The sequence below is a fragment of the Lepisosteus platostomus genome, chromosome 12 (assembly GCF_059453375.1).
Source record: "Lepisosteus platostomus isolate fLepPlt1 chromosome 12, fLepPlt1.hap1, whole genome shotgun sequence".
In the NCBI taxonomy this organism is placed as follows: domain Eukaryota; kingdom Metazoa; phylum Chordata; class Actinopteri; order Semionotiformes; family Lepisosteidae; genus Lepisosteus; species Lepisosteus platostomus.
This window is the reverse complement of record NC_142622.1, coordinates 45107562-45129833: the sequence shown is the minus strand read 5'-3', so window position 1 is coordinate 45129833 and position 22272 is coordinate 45107562. Positions and strand designations below refer to the sequence as shown.

The following is a 22272-nucleotide window of genomic DNA, read 5'->3' as shown; positions in this document are numbered from 1 at the left end:
TTTTTCCTGATAACTGTTTTAGTTGCAGCTGTAAGTGACTGACTGTTTTATTCTCTTAGCTGTTCAGATAACTTGGCTACAATATGTAACAAATGGCTTTGTGTAGTGAACAGATGCTTCTTCAGCAGAACATAGTCTGTATACAGATTTTTAACCTGTTTACACTGATCTTTTTTCCATATTGTGCTATGATAAATCATTAAATTCACTGTAATGTGCCAAATAAATGATAGAGGACAGTCACTTTCCTATAACTCTGCCTTCTGTGAGAAATCCTGCTCTTTTTAGCACACGTGACAAACATAGCAGCTGTTATTGGATGATTTTCTTTTTTCCCTGTTGGGTGGACAGAAATATCTAAAAAGTGATCAGAAGCAAATATAGTTTGACGAACAAAATGCTGCATGAAGCCAAGAAGAATGATTATGCACAATTGACACTTAATTGCTGTAGCAAGATTTGTCTCCTTACATTGTTTTGCAGTGCTTCTTCCCCCATCCTGGGAGTCAATATAAACACTTATGCAACTCAGATGCAGCATGACCTTTGTCTGTGCTTGACTGCTTTTGGGTTTCTGTCGTTGAACCCACAGCATTGCAGGGACATGGTCATGTTCTTCAAAACTCTGGTTTTTACAGATTTTTAGTGCCTTACAACATTCAGACTGTGGTTGCATGTCTGTTCTTTATCAATGTGATCCTGTCTTTGATCTTTTACTTTAAATATTAGGTACTAGTACAGAAGAGTAAAAAAAGGAAACTATAGGGAATCTTGCAAAGTGTTTGGAAATGTAAATCACAGGCAATGCATACTTTACATTAGATACAGTACATTGTAATTATAGTACATTAGAAGCTTAACTGTTCTTACTTAACTTTTTTACTTAAATGGTAATTAAAATTAATTCCCTCAAGAACAAGGGTACAATTTATTAAACAGAATAAGTTACAATGGTTTTTTCAGATATTTTTATTTAAAACAGTTACCAGTGGAAGAGCAATTACCTAATGTTATCAAATCGCAAAGTAACAAAAAATTAGCTTTTCCGAATCTGTTGTCTTTGTTTTTTTAACTCCAAAACAGCAGTTACTGTACCTTGATGGTGGTTTCTTTCTGACAAGACTTTTGTTTTTGACTTTTGTAAGGATTTATTAAGTTTTCAGATTTCAAATACATGAAGTATTTTCATTTTACCTTTGTACAGGTTGTTCCATCTGTTATTTTGCACCTGCAGTACGTCGAATTGAATAAATTGAGGAACTAAACCTTAAACATTTTGCAAGATTTTGTTTATGCACCAAACTCCAGGAGCATAGGTTGTTGGTTGATTTGTGTTCCAGACAATGTGGGAAAGAACTTGTGCAGAGAAAAACATTAAAAATATTTTTTCTTGTAGAGAGTGCAGTGCAGTTTGACTTACATTATGAAAGTACCAAATTAAGCAGTGTTAGCAAGTGCCCAACGATGGTTTCCTAATCAAACAGATTTTTGGGCATGATTTCCATTTCAGTCTTCAAGGGTTTTTAAGCGAGTAAAGATGTGTTAAACACCCCATGAACATGTTAACTGCAGAATGGCAGTTTCTGTGGCTGACTGTCCTGCTGTGTGGTGCTGCTGTTGCTGAAAAGGGTGAATTTGTCACTTCACACTTGATTCTATCATGAGAGGAGTCTTCATATTTACAGTAGATCAGTAATAGGAGTCATATTGATGTAAAGTATCAATTTAATGCTGAATCTTAAGGGATGTGAACAGCTAGTCACTTCAGAGCTCCCCTATCTGTGCATCATTACCACCATAAGCTATTAAGAAGTGGTTTTAATTGTTCAAAACATAAACAATAATGAGAAAGTCAGAGGGTGCGTTTTATTATCTAATCTGCTCAGAATCATTTTGCAGCAAGCAATTTCCCAATTTCTTACCATTCCTTACTAAAACAGATTTCTGGTCTGTAGTGTATCAACCTAGGACTGGCATAATATATGCAAATGGCAAAAATTCAATAAATTCTGTCATTTTAAACTCTAAATCTGTTTGGGTCCAGTGGCCTCTTGTTTGTAACTTACTGCAGTATTTGCATGTTAACCTACAAATGTATCGGGGCTTTGTAAAAGCCTTTGAATTTAAGGTATTGCTTGGTTGTTGATAAATCCACAGTTCAGCTTAAAACAAATTACAACTGAAGAAAAGTCTCGTCTAATTACTAGGTTTTTCCACACGTACAACTGAACTAATATCATATCATATAAAACTACTATGCCGGATCTTTAACAAAAGCTTGCTGGTTAATTTAAAAGGAAATGTAATTCCCCTATTAAATCTCTAAAGAAATGCTGTCTTCAGAAAATACACAGCTTCTTTTTATTGCTGCCTAAAGAAAAGATTTGAGAGAAGCCTCTTGTCCCGCTCACACCCGTAAAGCCAGCTTTCCTGTGAGGAAGAAAGACTCTCTGGTGAGGCTTAGGAGCCCATAAGCTCTGCTTCTCCTGGTTCTTTGTTTAATAATGAATCTTTCTAATGGGTGAGAAATGAATGTTATGAAAGCAGCGTGTCCTCCTCTTTGACTTAGGCAGTATCCCGTCTGTGCTGAAAGATAAAATTCCTCTCTACAGCGGCTACAGCACAGTGTTTTTCCTCATCGCCCACAAACCCGATAGCATCAGTTCCAGTCCGCTGGCCTGCCCTTCCACCAGCGCCAGCTCACTCTGTCCACTGCGCCTCCAAACACCCAGCCTGGAAAGGGACATAAACTGCGAGGTTGTGATAACTTTTTATTGCTCAAGTGCTCCATATTTTCCATGCGTGTTATTCTTGGCTTTCTGCAAGTTCACTGAATTACTGAACTGCATTTTCATTTATTACTCTGTTCCATAAGAGATTGCGCTTAAATGTTTTATGGTCAGCATCATTAAATGTTGTCCTTCAAATTCAAATTTGTCTGTCATCGGTCCACCCTGTTAATTAACTACGTTACCAGTCAAGATTAATGTGTTATTTTAGAAAAATTTATAAACATGAAACACTTGTTTTTCTAAAAATGACTTATTCTGTACGGCAAGGAAACTAATTTTTACTGAAATGCACAGACACTGTATGCTCGTCTCTGGGCTACGGTTACCATTCTCTTTCTTTCAGCTGAGTGACTAAACATTAGTGAACATTCATATCATCTTTGTAGGTTTGGACCTGCTGTGGGAGTGTTTATTTTGTGACAACCCGTATCATAGCAGCTGCTGTTGTTTGTAAATAGAATGACAAGTTTTCCCAGTGTATTAAAAAATCTAGATTCTACCAAAACAGTGATGAACTGTCATGCAAGCAGTCAGTCTAACCCCTGTCTTTGGTGAGATGGGTGACAGAAGAAAAGCAAAGCACCTGCCCATGACTCACAACAACACAGGGCGATAGTCAACTCTGCAGTTAAACCCAGCACCCTGAGCTTTTGGGGCATCAATGGTAACAACCATGTTACCCATTAGCAATGCACCAGCATCCCCATGTATTGAAATCACAATTACACTGTACTGAAAAGAATGTGTTCATAACCTTTTGTTAATTTATATAAAATAGTATTTCACATATTAGCCATGTTTTTTGTTAATGCGTTAGAGGTTAGATTTCTTTCAGTGTTAAATATACCAATTCAGCTGTATCAAAGCAACTGCATTCAGATTCTTATCAATTGGTCTCTTAATGCAATTGATGCATTAGTTTTAAACTAAATATTTTTCTCTAGCAGAAGAATATTCCAATGCTGTTAAAGCTGTTCTTAATTCTGTAGGTTTTGCTCCAGTTCTGTAAGCTCTGACATCAATGTGCCCGGGACAGGAAACTCTTTGCCCAAAGGGTTTTGGAGGATGGAACAAGCTACCAGATTGGTTTACAGTACAGACACCTTTCCTTTTTTTAAAGGAATAGCTACTGTAGTTGAGATACCTGGACCAATTAGCTGCTATCAGCTGGGCTAAATGGGGCAAATTGTCCCCTTTTTATTTTACTGTTCCTATTTAACTAGAAATATAAGAACTGGCTTAACTAATATAATGCGAAATAATTTAAACAGCACAGTGTGGAATGCATTCGGATAAAACGGTGGACTCATCACTGGAAGAGGTGGCTTAATATCCTGAAAGTCACAGCTGTTGTGCACTCAAGCCAGGTGCTTGACGCGGCTTGCTTCGGGAATGTCCAGATGTACAAGTGGGTACACAAGTCTCTTTGGATAAAAGCATTAGCCAGTCAAAAGTCATAGGGTGAGGAGATGCAAGAACTTGGCCTACAATGCTCCTGTCCTGCCCTGGTGTGTGATGCCGGCTTGTTCCACCACCGGGGAAAATGGTAGGTTTTACTGATCATTGTTCTACATTGTTTTTCAGAAAACGCAAGTTTCACAGATGAGAACATGCTGTTTGGTAGTTAGTAACTGATAATTGTTAAACATTCCTGGTTAGCTTGCTCCGCACTCCACAAACATTTGTGTAAAGAACTTGACTTCCGTTTCTCAGAAATGCACTTCCTTGTTACAGAGCACTACTGCAGCTTGCAAATACATTAATGCTCTTGCTTGCAAGTTTTTCTACTACGTTTTCTTCTTGAATTTGCTTTAGTCAGGAAGAACTCACTGGCATTCTAGAAATCCTTAAATCTTTTTGCTTTTCAAAGGACTATTGATGGCTGCAGAGCTTGTAGCAATAAGATCTACAGCTGAACAGGTCATTTTAGTACAGAATCGGGCTGCATGTAGGTCATCAAGACGACACAAGACATTTCAATCCATAGCTTTCTGGAGGAAGTAAACTATCCTTCCATCTGTGACAGCAGGGCCACCGCTGGTTTTCTCATATCAGACTGCCTGGAGATCGGGCCGTCTTCCAGACGGAAAACTTAGTTGTTTTTTAGTTCTCCACTTAAAGTAGTAGAACCTGTGAAACAAGGAAAATTAAGAAAGGCAGCTGACCTAATTTGTCTGAAAATAATTAAAGAGTAGAATCAGGAGAGAAAAGCTGAGGCATGAAAAGATTTCCTGGCTGCTCCCCAACAAAACCTCATTATTGAAGCACAAAGCACAATGTAAAACCTTACTGTACCTCCTGATGTGCAATGAAACTGCTTAGTAACTAACTTTAGAAACAGCCGGCATATTGGGACGTCTGCTTTTTATTCTTTTCAACTCCTTAACTTTTACAGCTTTCTTCAGTTCTCCGGTCATGCCTATTAGTCTCTGTGATAGGCAGTGGTCAAAGGACAACATTTATAAAAATGCTTCTCTGTCCGACATTCAATTTCTTAGCATTCACCATGTCTGGGTGAAGTAACATTTCTAAAACAGCTGGAGGGTTTCTTTGAGGAATAACCTTAATGCATGTGTAGTCTCCATGTGCTCATTACAGCACCTGCTAGCCAAATTGAGCCCCAAAAGAAATGGGAGGCTAGTCATTTGAGTACAGTGCGAGTACAGTAAAGCTTGTGCTCTGTTAATTGTCTAGTCACAACATGATGATGTAATTCTTTGTTACGGTCCACTTCCCTTCTCAAAATAGACGATTATCTGCACTTTTTTCAATGGGTACTGTGAAGCTCCTACAGAACTTTGTAGGATGTATAGTGTAGTTTTTAGCTCTTCGTGGGATCATGTGGTAGAAAACATATATTTGGTGTAGAAGTATATAATGTGTGGTACAGGGAGAATTCTTATTTGTCTATCTATAAATAGTTTTTCTGAGAACTCATTCACATCTGTATTTAGTTGGCTCTATCAATCTAGTACAATCAAATGCTTTCCCTTTGCCATTTATTCACCTAATACATTTGTTCTTTTCTTTTTTTTGCTTCTTAATGTGAGTTGACTGATCACTTGTACAACGAGTTTGTAGGTGGACAGACTTCACATGGGCAATCATCTATAGCAAAGTGTACACTGTACTGTTTGTTTAGATTTGCTGTGTAGTAATAGATCTAGTTTGAATACTGGAGTCTTCTCTGCAACAAGATATAGATTTTGTAGCGTTACTGGGTAGTGGAGCATACGAAATGTTTCGCAAAAGGTATGCGAAAAGAAAAAATCCTAATGCAAGAAATTGTATAGGGCTAATAAAGAAACATTATTATTATTATTATTATTATTATTATTAGTGGCATTGTCTTCTGTAGTGAATTAAACTTTGTAGTTTAAAGGGGTTGCAATTTCTAGGTGGGGGTTGTGATCTACCTCAAACTAGTACAGACACAGGTATATTTGAAAATAACATTTTGGATAGAAAAACGTTTTTGGTTTCAGTGTATGCCAGTATGTCTTTTAGCCAAATGGATTTCCAGGAGCAGATGAACACGGTCATCATAAGCAGGTCAGAGATTGTGCTGTGCTGACAGTAAGTTTTTTGCCATGTATCTTTAGTTGTCCACCTTAATTTTGGAGATCCCTTGCAAAAAAGGTTGCACCTTGTTTTTTATTTTTCTGGAAAATGTAAGTAAAGATTTCTCAAATTTAAGGTATTATTAATAGAATTACCAATTGACAGCACCTAGGAATCGCATTTAGAATGGGCTTTTGATAAATATGAGTGTTCCAGAAGTTCCTATTTTCACAATGTTTTTCCTGTTAACATGCCTAATTCAGTATTATGTCTTTATCTGGCAGAAATGTTAAATGTTCAGAGATTAAAAAATGGAAAAATAAAATCAGAACACTTAGTTTGATAGGTACTTCAGAAACGTCCAAAGACATGGTACAAAAAATGCATGCACAGTTGTTTAATCAGGATTTTTGGTCTGGCTGAACAAAAAAAGGTTACATTGAGGAATATGTCCTTTTAGTCTACCAGTGTCTTATTTCACATTAGTAAGGCATGGCTCACTTTTTAGCTACTGTAGAGAGTAAAAGCTCGTTGTTGTTTTTTGGCACATTTGCTCAGATGAGCCATGTACAAAAATTTGCAAAGCAAATTTCATTTTCCATAAAATGTACAAATGCAGACAATATCAGCATTCATTTTTCAAATGCATACTTGGCAGAAGGCACCTTTACTGTATCTTGACTCAACAGCTGCACTAAATCATTGGTTTTCTTTTGATTGCAGTCATTCAGGGTTCTTTTTTGCATGCGCTTGTGAAGTAGTCAGTCCATTTATGGATAGGCAAATTTGAAACAAAGACTAGTCGAATGGTTGTGCCACCTTCAGGTGTGAAGCCTTGAAGGGTTTTTAGGTCAGAAATTAGGTTATCCTATCTTTACAAATTTCTTAGCTATAATTCAAATAATAAAGACAACTTGAACTGTGAAACAGTTTATTGGAAATTGTGGCGAGAAACCTAGAAAGGCAATATGACCACATTTTACGTACTTGTATTTTATATAAGTTAAGAAATGATTAAAAGCAGATTTTTGTACAGATGTAGAAATCAGTATTCATCTTTCATAAGTGACTAGCAACAGGAAGTTAGATTTGCAAATGATAATTCCATGTTTGAAGTAGGTTTGTGGGTTTTTTTTTGTGTATTCTGGTGTCCTGTAATGCGGACATTTAAGTAAAGAAGCAGAGACTGCCAACGAGTTAAACCAAGTTTTCTGCACAGTAAAGCCTCACAGAGCTCCTATAACGATATTGTAATTCTGATCCTCTTGGATGAAAATTCCCAGGAATCAATGCCAAGTCAAGTCATGAAAATTTGAAGGAACTGCTTTGTAGTGTGTGGGAGTTTACTCCTGATGAATCAGGGTTGTGGTTTGTAGAGTCTTAATGTCTTTTAGAGTCTCTCTGCAATGGCTCTGGCCCCAAACACCTGGAGACCTCTGAAGATGGGTCAGATTGATCTGCATATAGATAGCTGTTTGTTTTTTCTATTGAAGTATTCGCAAGGAATTCAATGCGTCATCTGTTTGAATTTTTAATATATTTTTGTAAATCATATTCCATCAGATACTGTATGTCTTTGGTACTGAAAAAGTGCAGTCTTTTTAGTGTTGTGCAAATTGCTATTGATAGCATAAGGGAATGTTAAATCAGTTCTGATCATCTGCAGTAAGCTTCAGTAATCACTTAAATATGCAATCTTATATATTTTAATATATTCTAAAAACACAACTGCAAAGCAGTGTAAGTCATTTTCAGTATTTTTAGGAATAATTGCCTTTCCCTTTGTCAGTTTTCCCTCCTTGATTTAGGACGATATTTATCAGTAAAATGATGGAGATGCTGCACATTGTCTTAATCTTGTTTACACAACGTTGAAGAAAGTACTACCTATGGAGTGAGAGCACACAGAGAATGCACCTGCAGTGACAGCTCTGTATTTTTAACGTCTTAAGTTTGTGACAGTATGTAATTATAAAATACTTACGATTTTCCCAGAACAGTTTCATTGGCAGAGCATACAATTTTAAGGTTAGTATTTTTTTGTGTGCCACCTTTTTATTTTTCATTCAGTCAAGACATAACCAAACTGACTGTGCTTGAAAAACAGGTTTAGGACTGCGAAAATGGTAATTATCCATGTGAGAGCACAGAAGGCCTGGAACATTATAATTGTATTATTCCATACACAGAAGGGCAGAAGTCATAGAAGACGTGAAATATGATACTTGTAAAAAATACAGTGAGATGTATTGGCAAGGACATGCTTAGACTTAAATGGCTGCCTTAAAATTGCAATAATTGACTTTTTTGGCATCAAAAATAAGTTTGAAGATGCAGTGTTAGCGTTGATAAATTGCAGCTTTACTTGCACTTTGATAAAGTGACTTGATCTGATGTTGCACTTCTTCCTAAGGGCTTTTCTTAAGGTTTAATTTTACTACAGTACATTTGTTTCATATTAAGTAAAAGAAAGATTTATCTGTTTTTTTACTTAGGTTGGAATTAAGAAATAGATAATGCTGTCAACATTTCACATTTACTCCCAACCAAGCATGTAGATCATTTTCATATTAATTCAGTAGCTCTGAATTACTCTTTCCTAATCCTAAACTGATTATCAGCAACATCCTTTTGTAGCAACTGCAATGACATTTTGTTGAGCAGATCTGACATTTTAACTTTGATTTTCAGAATGCTTTAAGAGTAGCTGATAATTTTAAAATGAATATGTTGCATCCTCATTATCTTTCTTGTTCCCTAATGTCTCTTAAGCAATGAGTTTTTTTGGCATCCGCTGCTCTCACTTGTCAGAAACCCCTGGGTTCAGTTGGCAGAGCAGTAGTGGCTCAAGGACCAATCAACATAATTTTCTTACGATTTTATGGATAGCCTTGCGAGAGGTATCAGGCAAATGTTCAAGGAGGCTGTGTTGAAAAAGGATAGACTCTTTCCCACTTGTGAAGCGTACTGTATTTCATGGAAGACAAATGAGCTTTATTTATTGATGGACCATCTGCTAATGAAAAGTAAGATATCTGTCATGTAGTTGCAAGATTAAAAGGCATGTATAAAGAGTTGCAGTTTCATCCTAGTGTGTGCTTTACATAACCTATTTAAAACATTTTCCTGCCTAAACCCAGCCATCTTCAGTGTAGTGTTTTTGTTTTCAAATTTGTGATTATGAATGTGCTTCATAAAAAGTTATATTTTACTTATCACTTTTAACAAGCAGTACTGAAGGCAAATTGCTGAAAAACTAGTATTTTCCTTGTTACCTCTTTTCAAGTGCTCAGCCATTGTTCCTTTGGTACAGTACCAAGGGTTTTCAGTGCAGCCTTATGTACGGTCATGCTGGTAGTATATTGTAGGGTTACTGCTTGTGCCTCTTCTGGATATGGGATGACTAAGTGATTTAGACAATGGATTGGGAATGATCTTGAAGTGCAGGAGGTGAATGTTTTGTTAAGTTTTCTTTTTCCTTATTAAGGATAACCAGGAATGTAAGCGTCTACTTTGAATTTTAGGTAGCTGTATCTCCAGAGGTATCAAAGTCAACTATCCTCTTTGGGGATTGAATGAAAGTTTTAGAGAAAAAGACAAGTTTTTTTTTCTTTCCTAGTCTCAAGGTGTAATTAATATGACTAAATTGTGCCTCCAGAAGTCATTTCCTCTTTTCAAATTCTTCTCCTAGTTTTTTACTTGTGTTACGTGCTGTTACAGTGGGCTCATAATGAGGGGGATTTTGCTTTTGTTGCCAAATTCCTGATATCAGTGAAAGTTGTTGGGAATAAATGATCTTGGCATGGTTATATCAAAAATGTTGGTAGCTACTCATGCCTAAAGGGTATATTGGAAGTCTAGAGCTGGAGCGTTCCTGGCAAGGAGAAACTGGATTATGTGATGAACCAAAGCAACACTGTTTCACTGGAATAAAATATTGACTCACGACTGAAAATGGAAGAAAATGCCTTCTCCCGAAACTGGAATTATTTTTCCCCAAACTGTAGAAACTGTCATATGAGAATAGAAAACAAACTGATCCATAACTGGCTATGATGAAAATGTATACATGGAAGGATTTACGGAATTAGGTTCAAACTTCTGAAATTTAAACAAATTTCTCTCTCTAAAACTGCCATGGGAATGTTAAGGTTCAGGAGAATCTTGGGTTAAAATCTCATCCAAAAGCCTTTAACACCATGTTCTGTTCTCACCATCAGGCACATCTCTGTGATTTCTCCTCTAGGGGGCTCTCTGCCCTCTGCATGTCCACAAGCACTATTTCATTTGCTCATGACCCATCCAGATGTGTACAGGTCTCATGTAGCATTTGGCGCCTTTTGGCATTTAGCTTTGCTTAACTGCTGGATACTTCCTGACGTGCGATATAAGGTTAAGTTCCTGAAAGCCGATAAAATTACTCTGTTATGAATTCCTTGTGCATCCCCCTTTTAACTGAAATAAATAGGAGGGTCGTTTTACTAGAGATGATTTATGTTTTGGTCTATACGTAAGGATAAAAATATCTTGATTAATAGAGCATGAAGCATTTACAAAAGCACTAGGAAGTCTTAAACTTGCAGAATATATTTTAAAAATGCAGTCATTGATTGGGCTTGACCTTTGAGTTACGAATCTGTTCTGGGTTCTCCTAATTATTCATTTTTCAATTGTCACTCTGTAAGCTTACTGGAAAACTTAATTTGAAAAGACAGTTGGACAACATGGAACGGTTAGGATTTGCAATTAATGAGTCAGCAAAGATCCTACAATGCTGTCTTTAAAACAATTAAAATTTGAATAGAAGTGTCTGCATTCAGTGGAACTTTGAATGTCGTTTTGAAACTCATTTGTCCACATTGGGGTTTTGGTTCACAATCTCATTAGTCAATGTGAAAGCTTAATAGATTGAAAGCAGTACAAGGGGTTAGTTAAATTAATTAAAGAAGTACTTATAAGTGGTAGGGAGAAATGCATTCCTGTTAATCAATGGCTTTTTATTCAGGAAATGACATTTGTTTAATTTGCAAGGAACACATCCATGAGGTAATTCTGTGGTCTGGGAACTTGATGTGTTCAGCCAGTGATGCCTAACCTTTTCGTGTGAGAATGATGTGCCCTGTTTTCTTCAAGTGCATTATCTGTAATAACTGGTATTGCAGTACTAATTCAAACTAGCTCTTCTAACGGAAATGACAAGGTTGACTTAACGTCCTCTTGGGTGTGGAAGATGTTGACAAAACAATTTCATGAAAAGAAGGGAGTTTTTTTCCAAAGTTTCAGGAGAAGGAATGAAACTTTTAAACCAGGGAAACTGGTAAGCAAAAAAAGTAAGAAAGCATTTTAAAAATCCACTAGTGTCTGAAGAGGGCTATGTCACATGCAGTTTAAGCCACTGGTTCTGCAGCCTCTACGTAACTCTGGATAAAGCTGAGAATATTAGCTGTCAAAGGATCACATGTAAGCAGTGACCATCTGCTTTACTCTTAAACCACATTTCTTATGCTTAGAAGTTCACAGCATATTAATTTGGATATTTTTTGTGAAAAGGTTTTGCTTGGCTATTTAGATGATTCAGACTAAACAGCATTTCACATGACCCCTGTGGACCAGGTGAACACAAGCCAACAAAGTTTTGTAACTTTTTTTGCTTTCAAAATCTTTAAGAGAAGAAAAACAAAAGCACATGACATGTATGCGATTTTTAATAACTGCTCTTCTTTTTACTGTTTTATTTCAAAATAAGTCTCTTGGGTGGGGGGGTGTATTAGAATTGTAAAAACAAAAATATATTAGAATTGCTTAGAAACAGGATTTAATTTTCTCAGAATGTGGTTCCAGTCCTAAAAGATTGGTTTCTTTGGGATGAGTGTCTCCAGTTTAAAATTTATTGAAATATTTTAACGTAAGGCTGCCGTGAGAAAAAACATTCGGAGTCTAAAAGCGGGTCCTAGCATAAGCAAAGTCGGTGTATATGAAGCTTCAAACTGACGGAGGTTCAGGCAGTTGGTATCTGTGCTTGGCTGAGGAGTCAGGGGTGTGGAGATTGACTCCCCCACCGGGTATTACACCTACAGGCATGTCTGCGTCTTGCGCCTCTAGCATGAGTATTGTCAGCTGACTAAACAGCAAATATTTTGTTACTCATTTTTTAATGAGTTTCCTGAAACCAAAATGAAGAGAGTTTACCCAACAGAACAGGATTTTTTACAATGTTTGATCTGACTCGGTTTTGGAATACAATTACTGAACAGTGCAAAATGCAATATAAGCAGCCAAAAGTCTCCGAAATTCACTTGGTCCCCGAAATACAGCACTGAGTGTAAAAAAACCTAACTCTAGCTGGGGTTTCAAATGAGCAGCTCTGCAATCTGTCTGAAGCCCTCCAGTCATCAGAATTGAAATGTTCCTCAAACCGTAAAATGAGTCTAAAGCAATCAAAACCATTGATAAAAACTCTTGGAAATATATTGTCTTCAATCAGCTGAAAACCGCTGTTAAAATGGTATTTAAATGAGCATTCATTTTAGGCCAGGGTATGGTTAGGGTTACAAGAATGATTAAATGTTGACTGCAGTTATACTTCTAGTTGCACTTTAAAAATTAAATTAAACATAATTAAGAGTTAACCCAACAGAAAAGGTTTTCTTAAACTTTTGATCCACGTTGGTTGTTGAATACAATTACTTAAATGATGAAATATACAATATAAGTTGCCAAAACTAGCCAAAAACTAATCACAAGATAAGAGGAAATGATCACTCGGCCTAAAAGTGATCATTGGTATGGAGCGGTGTATTTTGTGTTAGTAGTTTAAAATGCATTGATCATTGTAATTTCATTTCATTCTCATTTTGTTTCTTTATTCTGTGGCAGGGTAGCCTAGTGTTAGATAGCTAAAGAATAAAGTAAATTACTTACCATAGTAATCTTAATGTATAAAACACAATCTTCTGTTGTCAAACCTCATGTGAGGGTATGTTTGGGTTCAAGATCTCTTTGATCTCTCTTATCTTCAAAACCACTGTCTGTCAGTGACACAACTTGTTTCCCTCCTTTTAATTACAGGGATTGTTTAAAAATAACATCAGGCCTGTTGATTTAAACTCTGCTCGTGATTAGCACTTTACACGTGTGTTTGCAGTTATTAATCTTTAAAGAGGCTTTTCTTTGAATAAGAGAGGAGTGTTTGCCTACGGGGAGCAGATGCCCAGGAAAGGAAGATCCAGACCTCAGTCGCAGGTTTCTACACTGCTGCTGTAGTGTGATTTTTAATGAATCCATTTTTTTCCTCTCTTTTTTTGTGAATTGTAACATTGACAGCAATTCTGTTCTGTTGAGCCTGTTTGGGAAAACTTTTAAAATACATTTTTGGGGTTTTCTAATTCTACTCCTGCCAGAAATGTGAAAGATTTTCATGATTTATCGTGTTCAATAAACTGAAAGCATACCTGTGGATTTACTCAACTTGCACTATTATGTTAAAAGCCAGTAGGTCTATAAACAATTAAGATATAAGCATGTATTGGGCTTAATTAAATCTTTGCCATGGCATGACAAAAGCCTGTCTTGTGCGAACTGTCTGCAAAGTTGTTCCTTTATTTTTTTTAGAGTATTCACAGTAGCGGATGAACTCCTGTAGCACCTTTAATCTGTTCTCTGGATTGCATCGTAAAACCGAGCGTTTTCACTGGTGTGGGACTTGTACTGGAATGTGGAGCAGGGAGTGGGGGAGAGGCTAGCGTCCACTGTGATAAAACAGGCCGGCCTTCTGTGAACCTTCCTTCCCATTTCAGTCTGACAAGGCCCGGGGTCAAGTGGAATCGCTTTGTTTTGGCATTTCCCTTTGTGAACTTATGCCTGGTATCCCAGCTTCTGTCCGTTTTTCTGATCAGTTGTTACAGTTAAGGTACTAATTAAGATGTGCCACTCTGGTGGTCCTTTTAAGATGGTTCAGAAGAAAATCAGTGGCAGGAAGCTGACAGCAGTACAGTGAGGGGGCACGTTTAATCCGCTCATGCCTCTTGTCAGTTCCAGAAACAGTCAGTGGAGTAAGAGCCATACAGTACCTCATAATAAAATAAACCTGTGGAAAATTACTACCTAAACCCCTCTTTCAGAAAGAATGAAGTATCATAGTGATACTTCCCACCCAGACTTTATTTTTATGCAAAAAAAAAACTGTCTTTGAAATGTACATTTTACTTTAAACTTTACATATGTTCACTTATAGCTAATTTTATTCTTGGTCACTGTTGCATTGTGCAGTTTGCAGTTCTTGACAGATATGTTTTATATACAATTCACAAGTGTTTACCAATTTTTTTTCCATTGAGAATTGTTTACACAACAGCTGAAATGATTCATATTGGACTGTGGCAGATTATTTTCTTGATTTTTATGAATGTTTATTATAAATTCCTACAAGAACAATGAGTTTGTAAGACTTATAAACAAATATCTGAAACACATGTACATTAATAGGTCTTACTAACCATTTTAAATGCAGTTCATTATGAATGAGCTTAATGTTGAGATTACACCTTCTCTCGTGTAATCCTTTATTCAGAGAAATTAATGTTTTAGACTGGAATTAAATAGCATTAATACAGTATTGATACAGTAAAACCATTTGTTACGTTCTGAGTTCCATGATACAAACTGAACAGCTCTTTAATCTCATGAACCTGTAAATGACCACTCTTGTAATGGAACGAGGTGAGGACACAGCTCTTCCTCTGTAGAGGAAAGGGCTTGAGGGACTATGCCATGTGTTTTTGTTTTGGACTTTGTGTGATGTGCATCTTATGGAAGGTTAATATTTAATTTAAAGGTGCTGAAAGTGTGTGTCATATTTACAAGGAGACCCAGTTGTACACATGAAATGTTAATTTATATGTATGGAATTGGTAGCAGAGTATATTTTTGAGAAATGAGGTTTTTTTTTAGAAAGATCAGAAGCTCAAAAATGCTCAGAGGCATCTCCAAAGTATTCTTGAAATGTGTGTTTGCGGTCATTTAATAACAATCTCGTTCGAATCAGATTACTTTTCTGAAGTTTTTAACAGCATTTAGGAATGCAGAGCTGTGCTGTTTGCCAAGTCTTTTTGTTCATCTCTTTCTAGACCCCGCACACACACACACACGCACATGTGTGTACACTCACACAGCATGCTCTGCCAGACACACACTATTGATTTGTCAAACTGTGCCCAGTCAGGCAGTGAATCTGTTTTGTGTGGCTGTACAGTGTCCATAGTTCCTCTTGCTGGGCTTTCCCTGGCTCAGAGAGCCACTGGGTCACAGCTGTAACATTATATTGAATGCATACCTCTTACTCATCTATAGTAACAGGGCTTCCTTTCTCTCAGAAGAGCTGAAAGACTCGAGCCATCCCCTGTGCTGAATAAAGCTGTTTACGATCTGCACGCAGTCCTGTGTTTGTTAGACCACATTTGGTCAGTTTTTGTATACTAGAAGTGTACTGTTTTAAAAGGCTGTCATTAAAACCCTAGTGAATCCAGGAGTACATTCTTGATAGACAAAAAAAAAGAATGAACTAACATACTTGGTCAACAATCTGTTTTCTCAGGAACACAAGTTACTTTAAAATAGGGCTCACAAGGAGGCAAATCAAAAGTTCGAGTCCTGTTTCTTGTCCATTTTGTTTCAGCTGCAATGAGACTTGCCCTGTTGAGACATTTTTGGCATAGAGTCAAAGCTGATTCCTCTCTCTCCCCACCAAAGAGCTCTGATTCACAACTGGATTCAGACATCAGGAAAGTTGAGAGCACAGAGAGCTATAAAACTTTTTTTTTGTAATATACGAAAAGGCTTGGTTTGGACTAGATCGTGACATTCAACTGCAGCTCTGAAGCCAGGAGAAGTTGGAAACGTGTGCGTATGACTGCGTGTCGGTGTGTGTGTGTCTGTGTGGGAAATGATTACATCAGCTTGAGCAAGGCCTGTGATTGGTTAGGGGAGTGTGGTTTGATTCACTACCTAAAAGCCTGTGCTTGTAACCCTTTGTGAGTAGATCAGTGGAAGTTGTCTGCCTTGATAGAAACAGTGCCATCTGCTTGCTCTATTCTGCAGCTATGCTAGGCAGGGTATAGACTACGTGACAGGTAGAGTATAGTAATCCAGTGATACTGTACGGTTGTGCAGCGTCTTTGCTAGCAAGAGTTTGAAGGCAGCAGAGAAACAGCTCTCTGTAGAGAAAAGATTAATTTTAAAATGCCTTCGTGTTCCCCTGACTGCTGCCTATTACGGGCTACAGAGGTAAGGTTTTCCTCATTTTAATTTGTCGTCTCTCTGATCTTTAAAAGAAATGTTGTATCCAGTACGAAAAGGTGTGAGGTAGAGGAAGATAGCTTTGGAAATGTTTAGTGTCTTTTGGGGAATTTGTGGAAACTGAGCACATGAGTGAGTCATGAGAAATGATTTTTGGGGGATTCTAAAGGAAGTGGAAGTCTCTGCCAAGAGGACGTCGAGGTGGAAGAGATTTTTTTTTTAATTAAAATTTTTAAGCTTCGGTTTCTATGGACTGGGTTTCGGTGTGGGGGAGGGGAACAGGTGGTCTTAAGAGGACTTTGGAATCTGACCTGTACTGTTTGAACTTGAAACGCGACAGAGCTCTATACTTAAAACCAGGATTTTATTTGGCAAATCAGAGGAAGTTTTAAAAGCCACATTGAGTCCCTTTGCATATGTTAAGTCTTCCTATAGCTAAAGTAAGAGCAGCAATAATCCATCACTTTTAGTGAATTTTTGTCTTGGATGTCCACATTTTTATGTGTAGCTGTTTTCTGTTTTTTCTGTCTTTCTACTGTTCCTTATGTTATGTCATCAAATGGCTTTGTCTGTTACAGATCGTTAAAATTTTTAGTGAGGATGGCACAGGCAAAGTAGTGGAGATACCAGCAGACATGACGGCTAGAGACCTCTGCCAGCTGTTGGTGTACAAGAGCCATTGTTTGGATGACAACAGTTGGTCCCTTGTCGAGCACCACCCTCATCTCGGACTAGGTAAGTGGCAGCAGGATACAGCAACCGTTTTTTCAAGAAGAATATAGAAGCTGGGAATTTCTGTTCCTGTGGGAATGTGTTGATGCATACTTCGATTCCTCTGTACTTGAGTGAATTTTTTTTTTCAAATCATGCAGTGCTGAAAGACTTTTATGAGGAAAGTAAAAACTGCTCTGCACTGGCTTTCTCCACAAGAGATTGGATGCTAAGCCTTGTGGGCGACTTGTTTTTGTGGTGTTACCTGTGGTTGAGAGTTACAAGAGCACTAGGTATCAAGCCAAGTGATGGTGTGGATTTCCTGCATCTGGCAAAAAAGCTTATGGATGATTGAAAGTGAATGTTATACCTTTTAAGATCCTCCCAAGCATGGACAGAAGTCTAAGCCAACGAACTGAACAAGGTGGGAGCTGGCAACACTGTCTTGGAGCTGTGAGGTCTGCCTGGTGGTTTCAGTAAAATGGGAGATGGCTCATTTCATCCTACAGCGTACAGGGCAGTGTAGTTTTGCATTTTATTATTAATCTGCTGGTTGAGTATTAATGCTGGAGATTTACTTGGATGCACTGCAGTCCTGTACATTCCAGGAACTCTGACTTGTTGGCGGCGCTTTATCTCTGGAATTAACAGTTAATCCCCCCCCCAGCAATCAATTAAGACATGTGGATCTCCTAGTTTCGTTCGGCTTATGGCAAGCATCAGCGAGTCACACACTGCTCCATGATGAACTGAGTGGGAAGTTGCGCTGGGGAGCGTACGGGCTTCCCGGCACTGGCAGGAATCCGCTTGTGTTGCCACTGGTGCAGCTTGGCAAAGGACCTCATTTTAGTGTTGCAGCTCGTGGGACAGAAAACAAACAAGGCAGTAAAAATGTTGTAGATTTCTGGCCTTGTAGAAATGAGCCACTGGTCACGCAGGGGTTGAGCTGCGAGGTGCAGAGCAGGGTGGTGTAAACGTGCCTGGACCACAGTGTCCAGCCTGCTTCACACTCATGCAGCCAGAAAACCTGAAAGTTCTGCCTCCCCTGTAGCACTCAGATATTATCACAGTGGGCCCCTGCGCAGTATACATTTTAATAAGACCCAAACAACAGCGGAAAGGCGTGTTGATTTCGACTGTATTTCAATATGTCATCCAGCAGTACAAAACGGAGCTCTGGATTTTTCATACTAGTATCGGAGAACACTAGTATGATCGCCATTTGTCACCGGTGACTTTTGGATGGCAAAATAACATTTTGTAATGGAGGAGGAATACAGCACTGCAGATGAGCTTATTGGAAAGCTGGTAGAATAAGGCCTGTATTTTCTTGTGGGGGAGGGTGAGTGATCGCTTCGGTGCACTCAGCTGTTTCAAGGCATGCATTTTCATGCTCATAAAGAAATGAACTAAGTGACTCAACTAGTTAAGGCTCAGTCTATGTAAGCTTTCGGTAATTGTCTGGGATCCTTTATGAATGCTTTTCAGCAGTAGCTAGGCACTGTCACAGAAATGAAATAGACAGGAGTGCAGATCCAGGGCTCGTGTTGCATAGCAAATAATATAGACGACGTGGATTTTTTTGAAGATTCCATGCTGTAACTATAGTAACAGCTTCACTTTCTGTAGGTTGAATATTTCTTTAGCCGCTGGCATTTCCAGGAAAATGTCAGCACAAAAAAAAGTTAATGAGCACAAAAAGGTAAAAGATACACCATATATGTATAATCATACAAATTAAATAAAGGCAATTAAAGGCGCAACCACCTAAAGCAAAGGTGTGTTTTATGGTGTTAGCTACCTGATATGCGAGCTGCCTGACCTGCCTTTTACAAGCTCTTTGCAAGCCTGAAATTAAAATAAGTATTTCAGTTCTGAGGTAAGGTAGATAAAAATAATTAATCTGATGTAATATTTTCTCTTTTTGTTAAACATAGTATACATTTTTAAAGATTTGGTTGCTTAGTCTGATTGTTAAATATGTAGTTAAATGGTTGCCCTAAAGTGACCTTATTTTTATTTAATCAGCCTGTTGCAGACTCTTGCATAATGCAGTCAAGCTAAGAAATGACATCATCTTTAAAAAATTTCTAGGTCCTATTTTTGTCCCTCCGGTAGTTTTCTTAATTCTGTTCACACAAAGTACCTATGTGCTAGAACAAGACATGACACTCTTTTCCATTAGGATAATTAAACCTTCTTGAAGACTACAGTTGTATAAGAAATTGTTGAAGTAATTGGAAAATGTTATCATAACACCTTTTATAGAATAATTGCAATTCCATGTTTTGTTGGTTTGTGGCCAAAATAATTTGAATGGATTGCCACAGTGCAGTCTTGGAAAATGTCAGAAGCCTAGGATTTGTGCATGTGGTAAACAGTGACATTTTCAGACCAGTCTCAGACACAGAGAGGAATTTTTAAAATGCAGTTAATGACATGTAAGATGCTCTTATCTTCTGAGGTAGCCTTGACCAAACGTTTTGCAATGCCCTTGTTTAAAGATGAGAAAACCTAACTGGGCGAAGTCATGCATACATAATTTTTGTTACTTGTGCAAATGAACAATGTAATTTTCAAAGCATTTTGTTCATGAATAACGTATGATCTTGTTGGGTTTTTTTTAATTAATCATAAAAGAATAAACATAAAACTCCATAAGAAGTCAACCTATGGAAAAGTGTTTTGAAGATTAATAAAAAGTATTGCAGTTAAACATTTTTGAAGAACTTGAAACGTTAATAATGTTTGAAACAGTTTCTCCTCTCTTTGCTTTTAAATATAAAGGTTGGGTACAGTGTGACTATGTAAATATTGTAATATTCCAAATTGGGTCTAAATTGGCATAATTAAAATGGCATTTAAGGTATAAATCTATTACACAACCAATCTTCAGGACATTTAGTCTTGCAACATTTATTTTTGTCAGATAAAAACCAGCGTGTGGGTTGCCTGCATTTGTGTCAGCCCCCTGAAGAGTTTTGAGACTTTAAGGTTCTACAGGGTAGGCTAAAGCTATTAGTTTGAGAAATGTTGATTACATCTTCAAAAAGCACTCTCTCATTCCACAGGGTTAAGGTGGAGTCCCATTTCAGCATTGTTTAGAAGATTACAGTGTATGTTATCTCAATTTTTATTGGTATTGATTAGATCTTCAACTGTTGCTGTTTTCTCGGAGGCAGTGTCATCACAGAGGCTTGTGAAATATGAGCAGACAGTCAAATCTCAGGACAGTCGGCTCTTGTCCACTCCTTAGGATATGGATCCTACCGTTCCATTTTGCAAAGTACAGACCAAGTACCTTTGTGGTTATCATATTGTAATTACATAGTTGATGTCAAATCAGTGATTCATAAAAACATCAGCAGGGTTAAGAGCTGTCAAACAGAACTGAGTTGTCAATTGCAAACATTTTACTCGCAACAGTAGAGGCAGTCTAGTTGGGACAAGATGCGTACGGACTTAATGGGAGAATATGTATATGCAAGGGAGTGAGTAACTGCTCAGTGAATGACAGGACTTGAGTCTTGTACAGCCATAGGGTAATAATTCTAGAAAGATTAACCTATAGAATTAGTTTACCATAATGGGTTTTATAGTGCAGGCATATACAATGCCCTGCATTCAGTAGTCACTCCACAATGAGCAGCTGGGTAAGAGGAAACGGGTTAGGGACACCGCCATGAGGCCACAGAGTTCTGATGAGCTCGAGATGGCAGAGGAAGGAGAAATCGACAATAACCCTGTCACTCCGCAAAGCTGTCAGTGGAAGGGAAACCCATCCCAAGTCTTGCCTTGAGCATGCTTCAGGGCACTTGGGTTATCCTGCAGAAATGTAAGAACAATCGTTGTGGTCAGAGACGATGGGAACATTTTAGTCTCAGTGCAAAGTCAGCACGACCCCTGCTGTTGAACACGATGGTGGCTGCATTACGTCGTAGGTCTGCTTTTTATCAGCAGGGACTGTTCAGCTTGTCAAGACTGATGGGAACATGTATAGAGGAATGTACAGTTAAGTGTGAGGAAAGGCTGCTTCAGACCAAAAACTAAAACCTGGACACAAATTCACAACTACAGCAGAGTGTCTTAAGAATATAAAAGTGGAAGTCCTGACTTGCATCCTATTGTGAGTCTTTGGACTGTCTTGAAAACTGCTGTCCATAAGTGATCTCCAAGCAACTTGATAGAGCTTGTGTAAATCGGGCAGAAGAATGAGCAGAAATTGAACCCAGCCAGTGTACAAAGTTGATACTCAAAACGTAATGCAACTGTAATTGCTACCAAAGTTGTTTCTTCAAATATTGGAATCACAGAGCTTTTGGAATACTTATGTAATCAGTTTTTTTCTTTTTTTCATTACTTTCTGCTGACATGGGACAGCATGTGGAAGTACCAAAGATTGTAGGAAGAGTCTGAATACTTTTACAAGGCACTGTATACGTGTGGGTTCTCCTTGCAGTTACTCTGTGAACCCTTTTTTACACAGCATAGGTTTTCTGTCCCACAGGCCAGTCTTTCGCTTGCTTCCCTCTTTCCAACATTTATTTACAAGTTTAACTTCGTGGTGGGAGGTCAAACATGTTGCTGTAGTACAGGGTCACTTAACTGAGACATTTGGTTTCTGTGTTTAGAAGAAGGGAAATGTAGAGAGAATGTATATATTTGAGCAATTAGCAGTGGAAATGTGGAGTAGTTCTTTAGATTGTTTGCATGTTACTGATTTCTGCTTGTATGAGTCTAGTAATTTTCTTGAGCTTATAATTGCACTTTATTTTTTCTTCAATTCTTGTTTAAGTTCAGTGTTCATTATTGAGTGATTAAGAACACCTCCTAGTCCCTTGTAATACTGATCGTTCTTTGCTGTTTTGTTCACTATGATGCAATGAATGGAATTGGAAGAAAATTGTAATTTTCT

The 22272-nt window shown here is 37.8% G+C and overlaps 1 protein-coding gene across 2 annotated transcripts in view; it reads left to right on the top strand.

The window, feature by feature from the left end:
* The window catches only part of grb10b (growth factor receptor-bound protein 10b), an 88766-nt gene that overhangs the window by 56082 nt on the left and 10412 nt on the right, over positions 1-22272 (top strand). For both annotated transcript variants that reach the window (XM_088602257.1, XM_088602256.1), the window contains exon 6: positions 17225-17381. In XM_088602257.1, coding sequence (XP_088458383.1) covers positions 17225-17381 — 157 coding nt within the window. The remainder of the gene's footprint in view (positions 1-17224; positions 17382-22272) is intronic.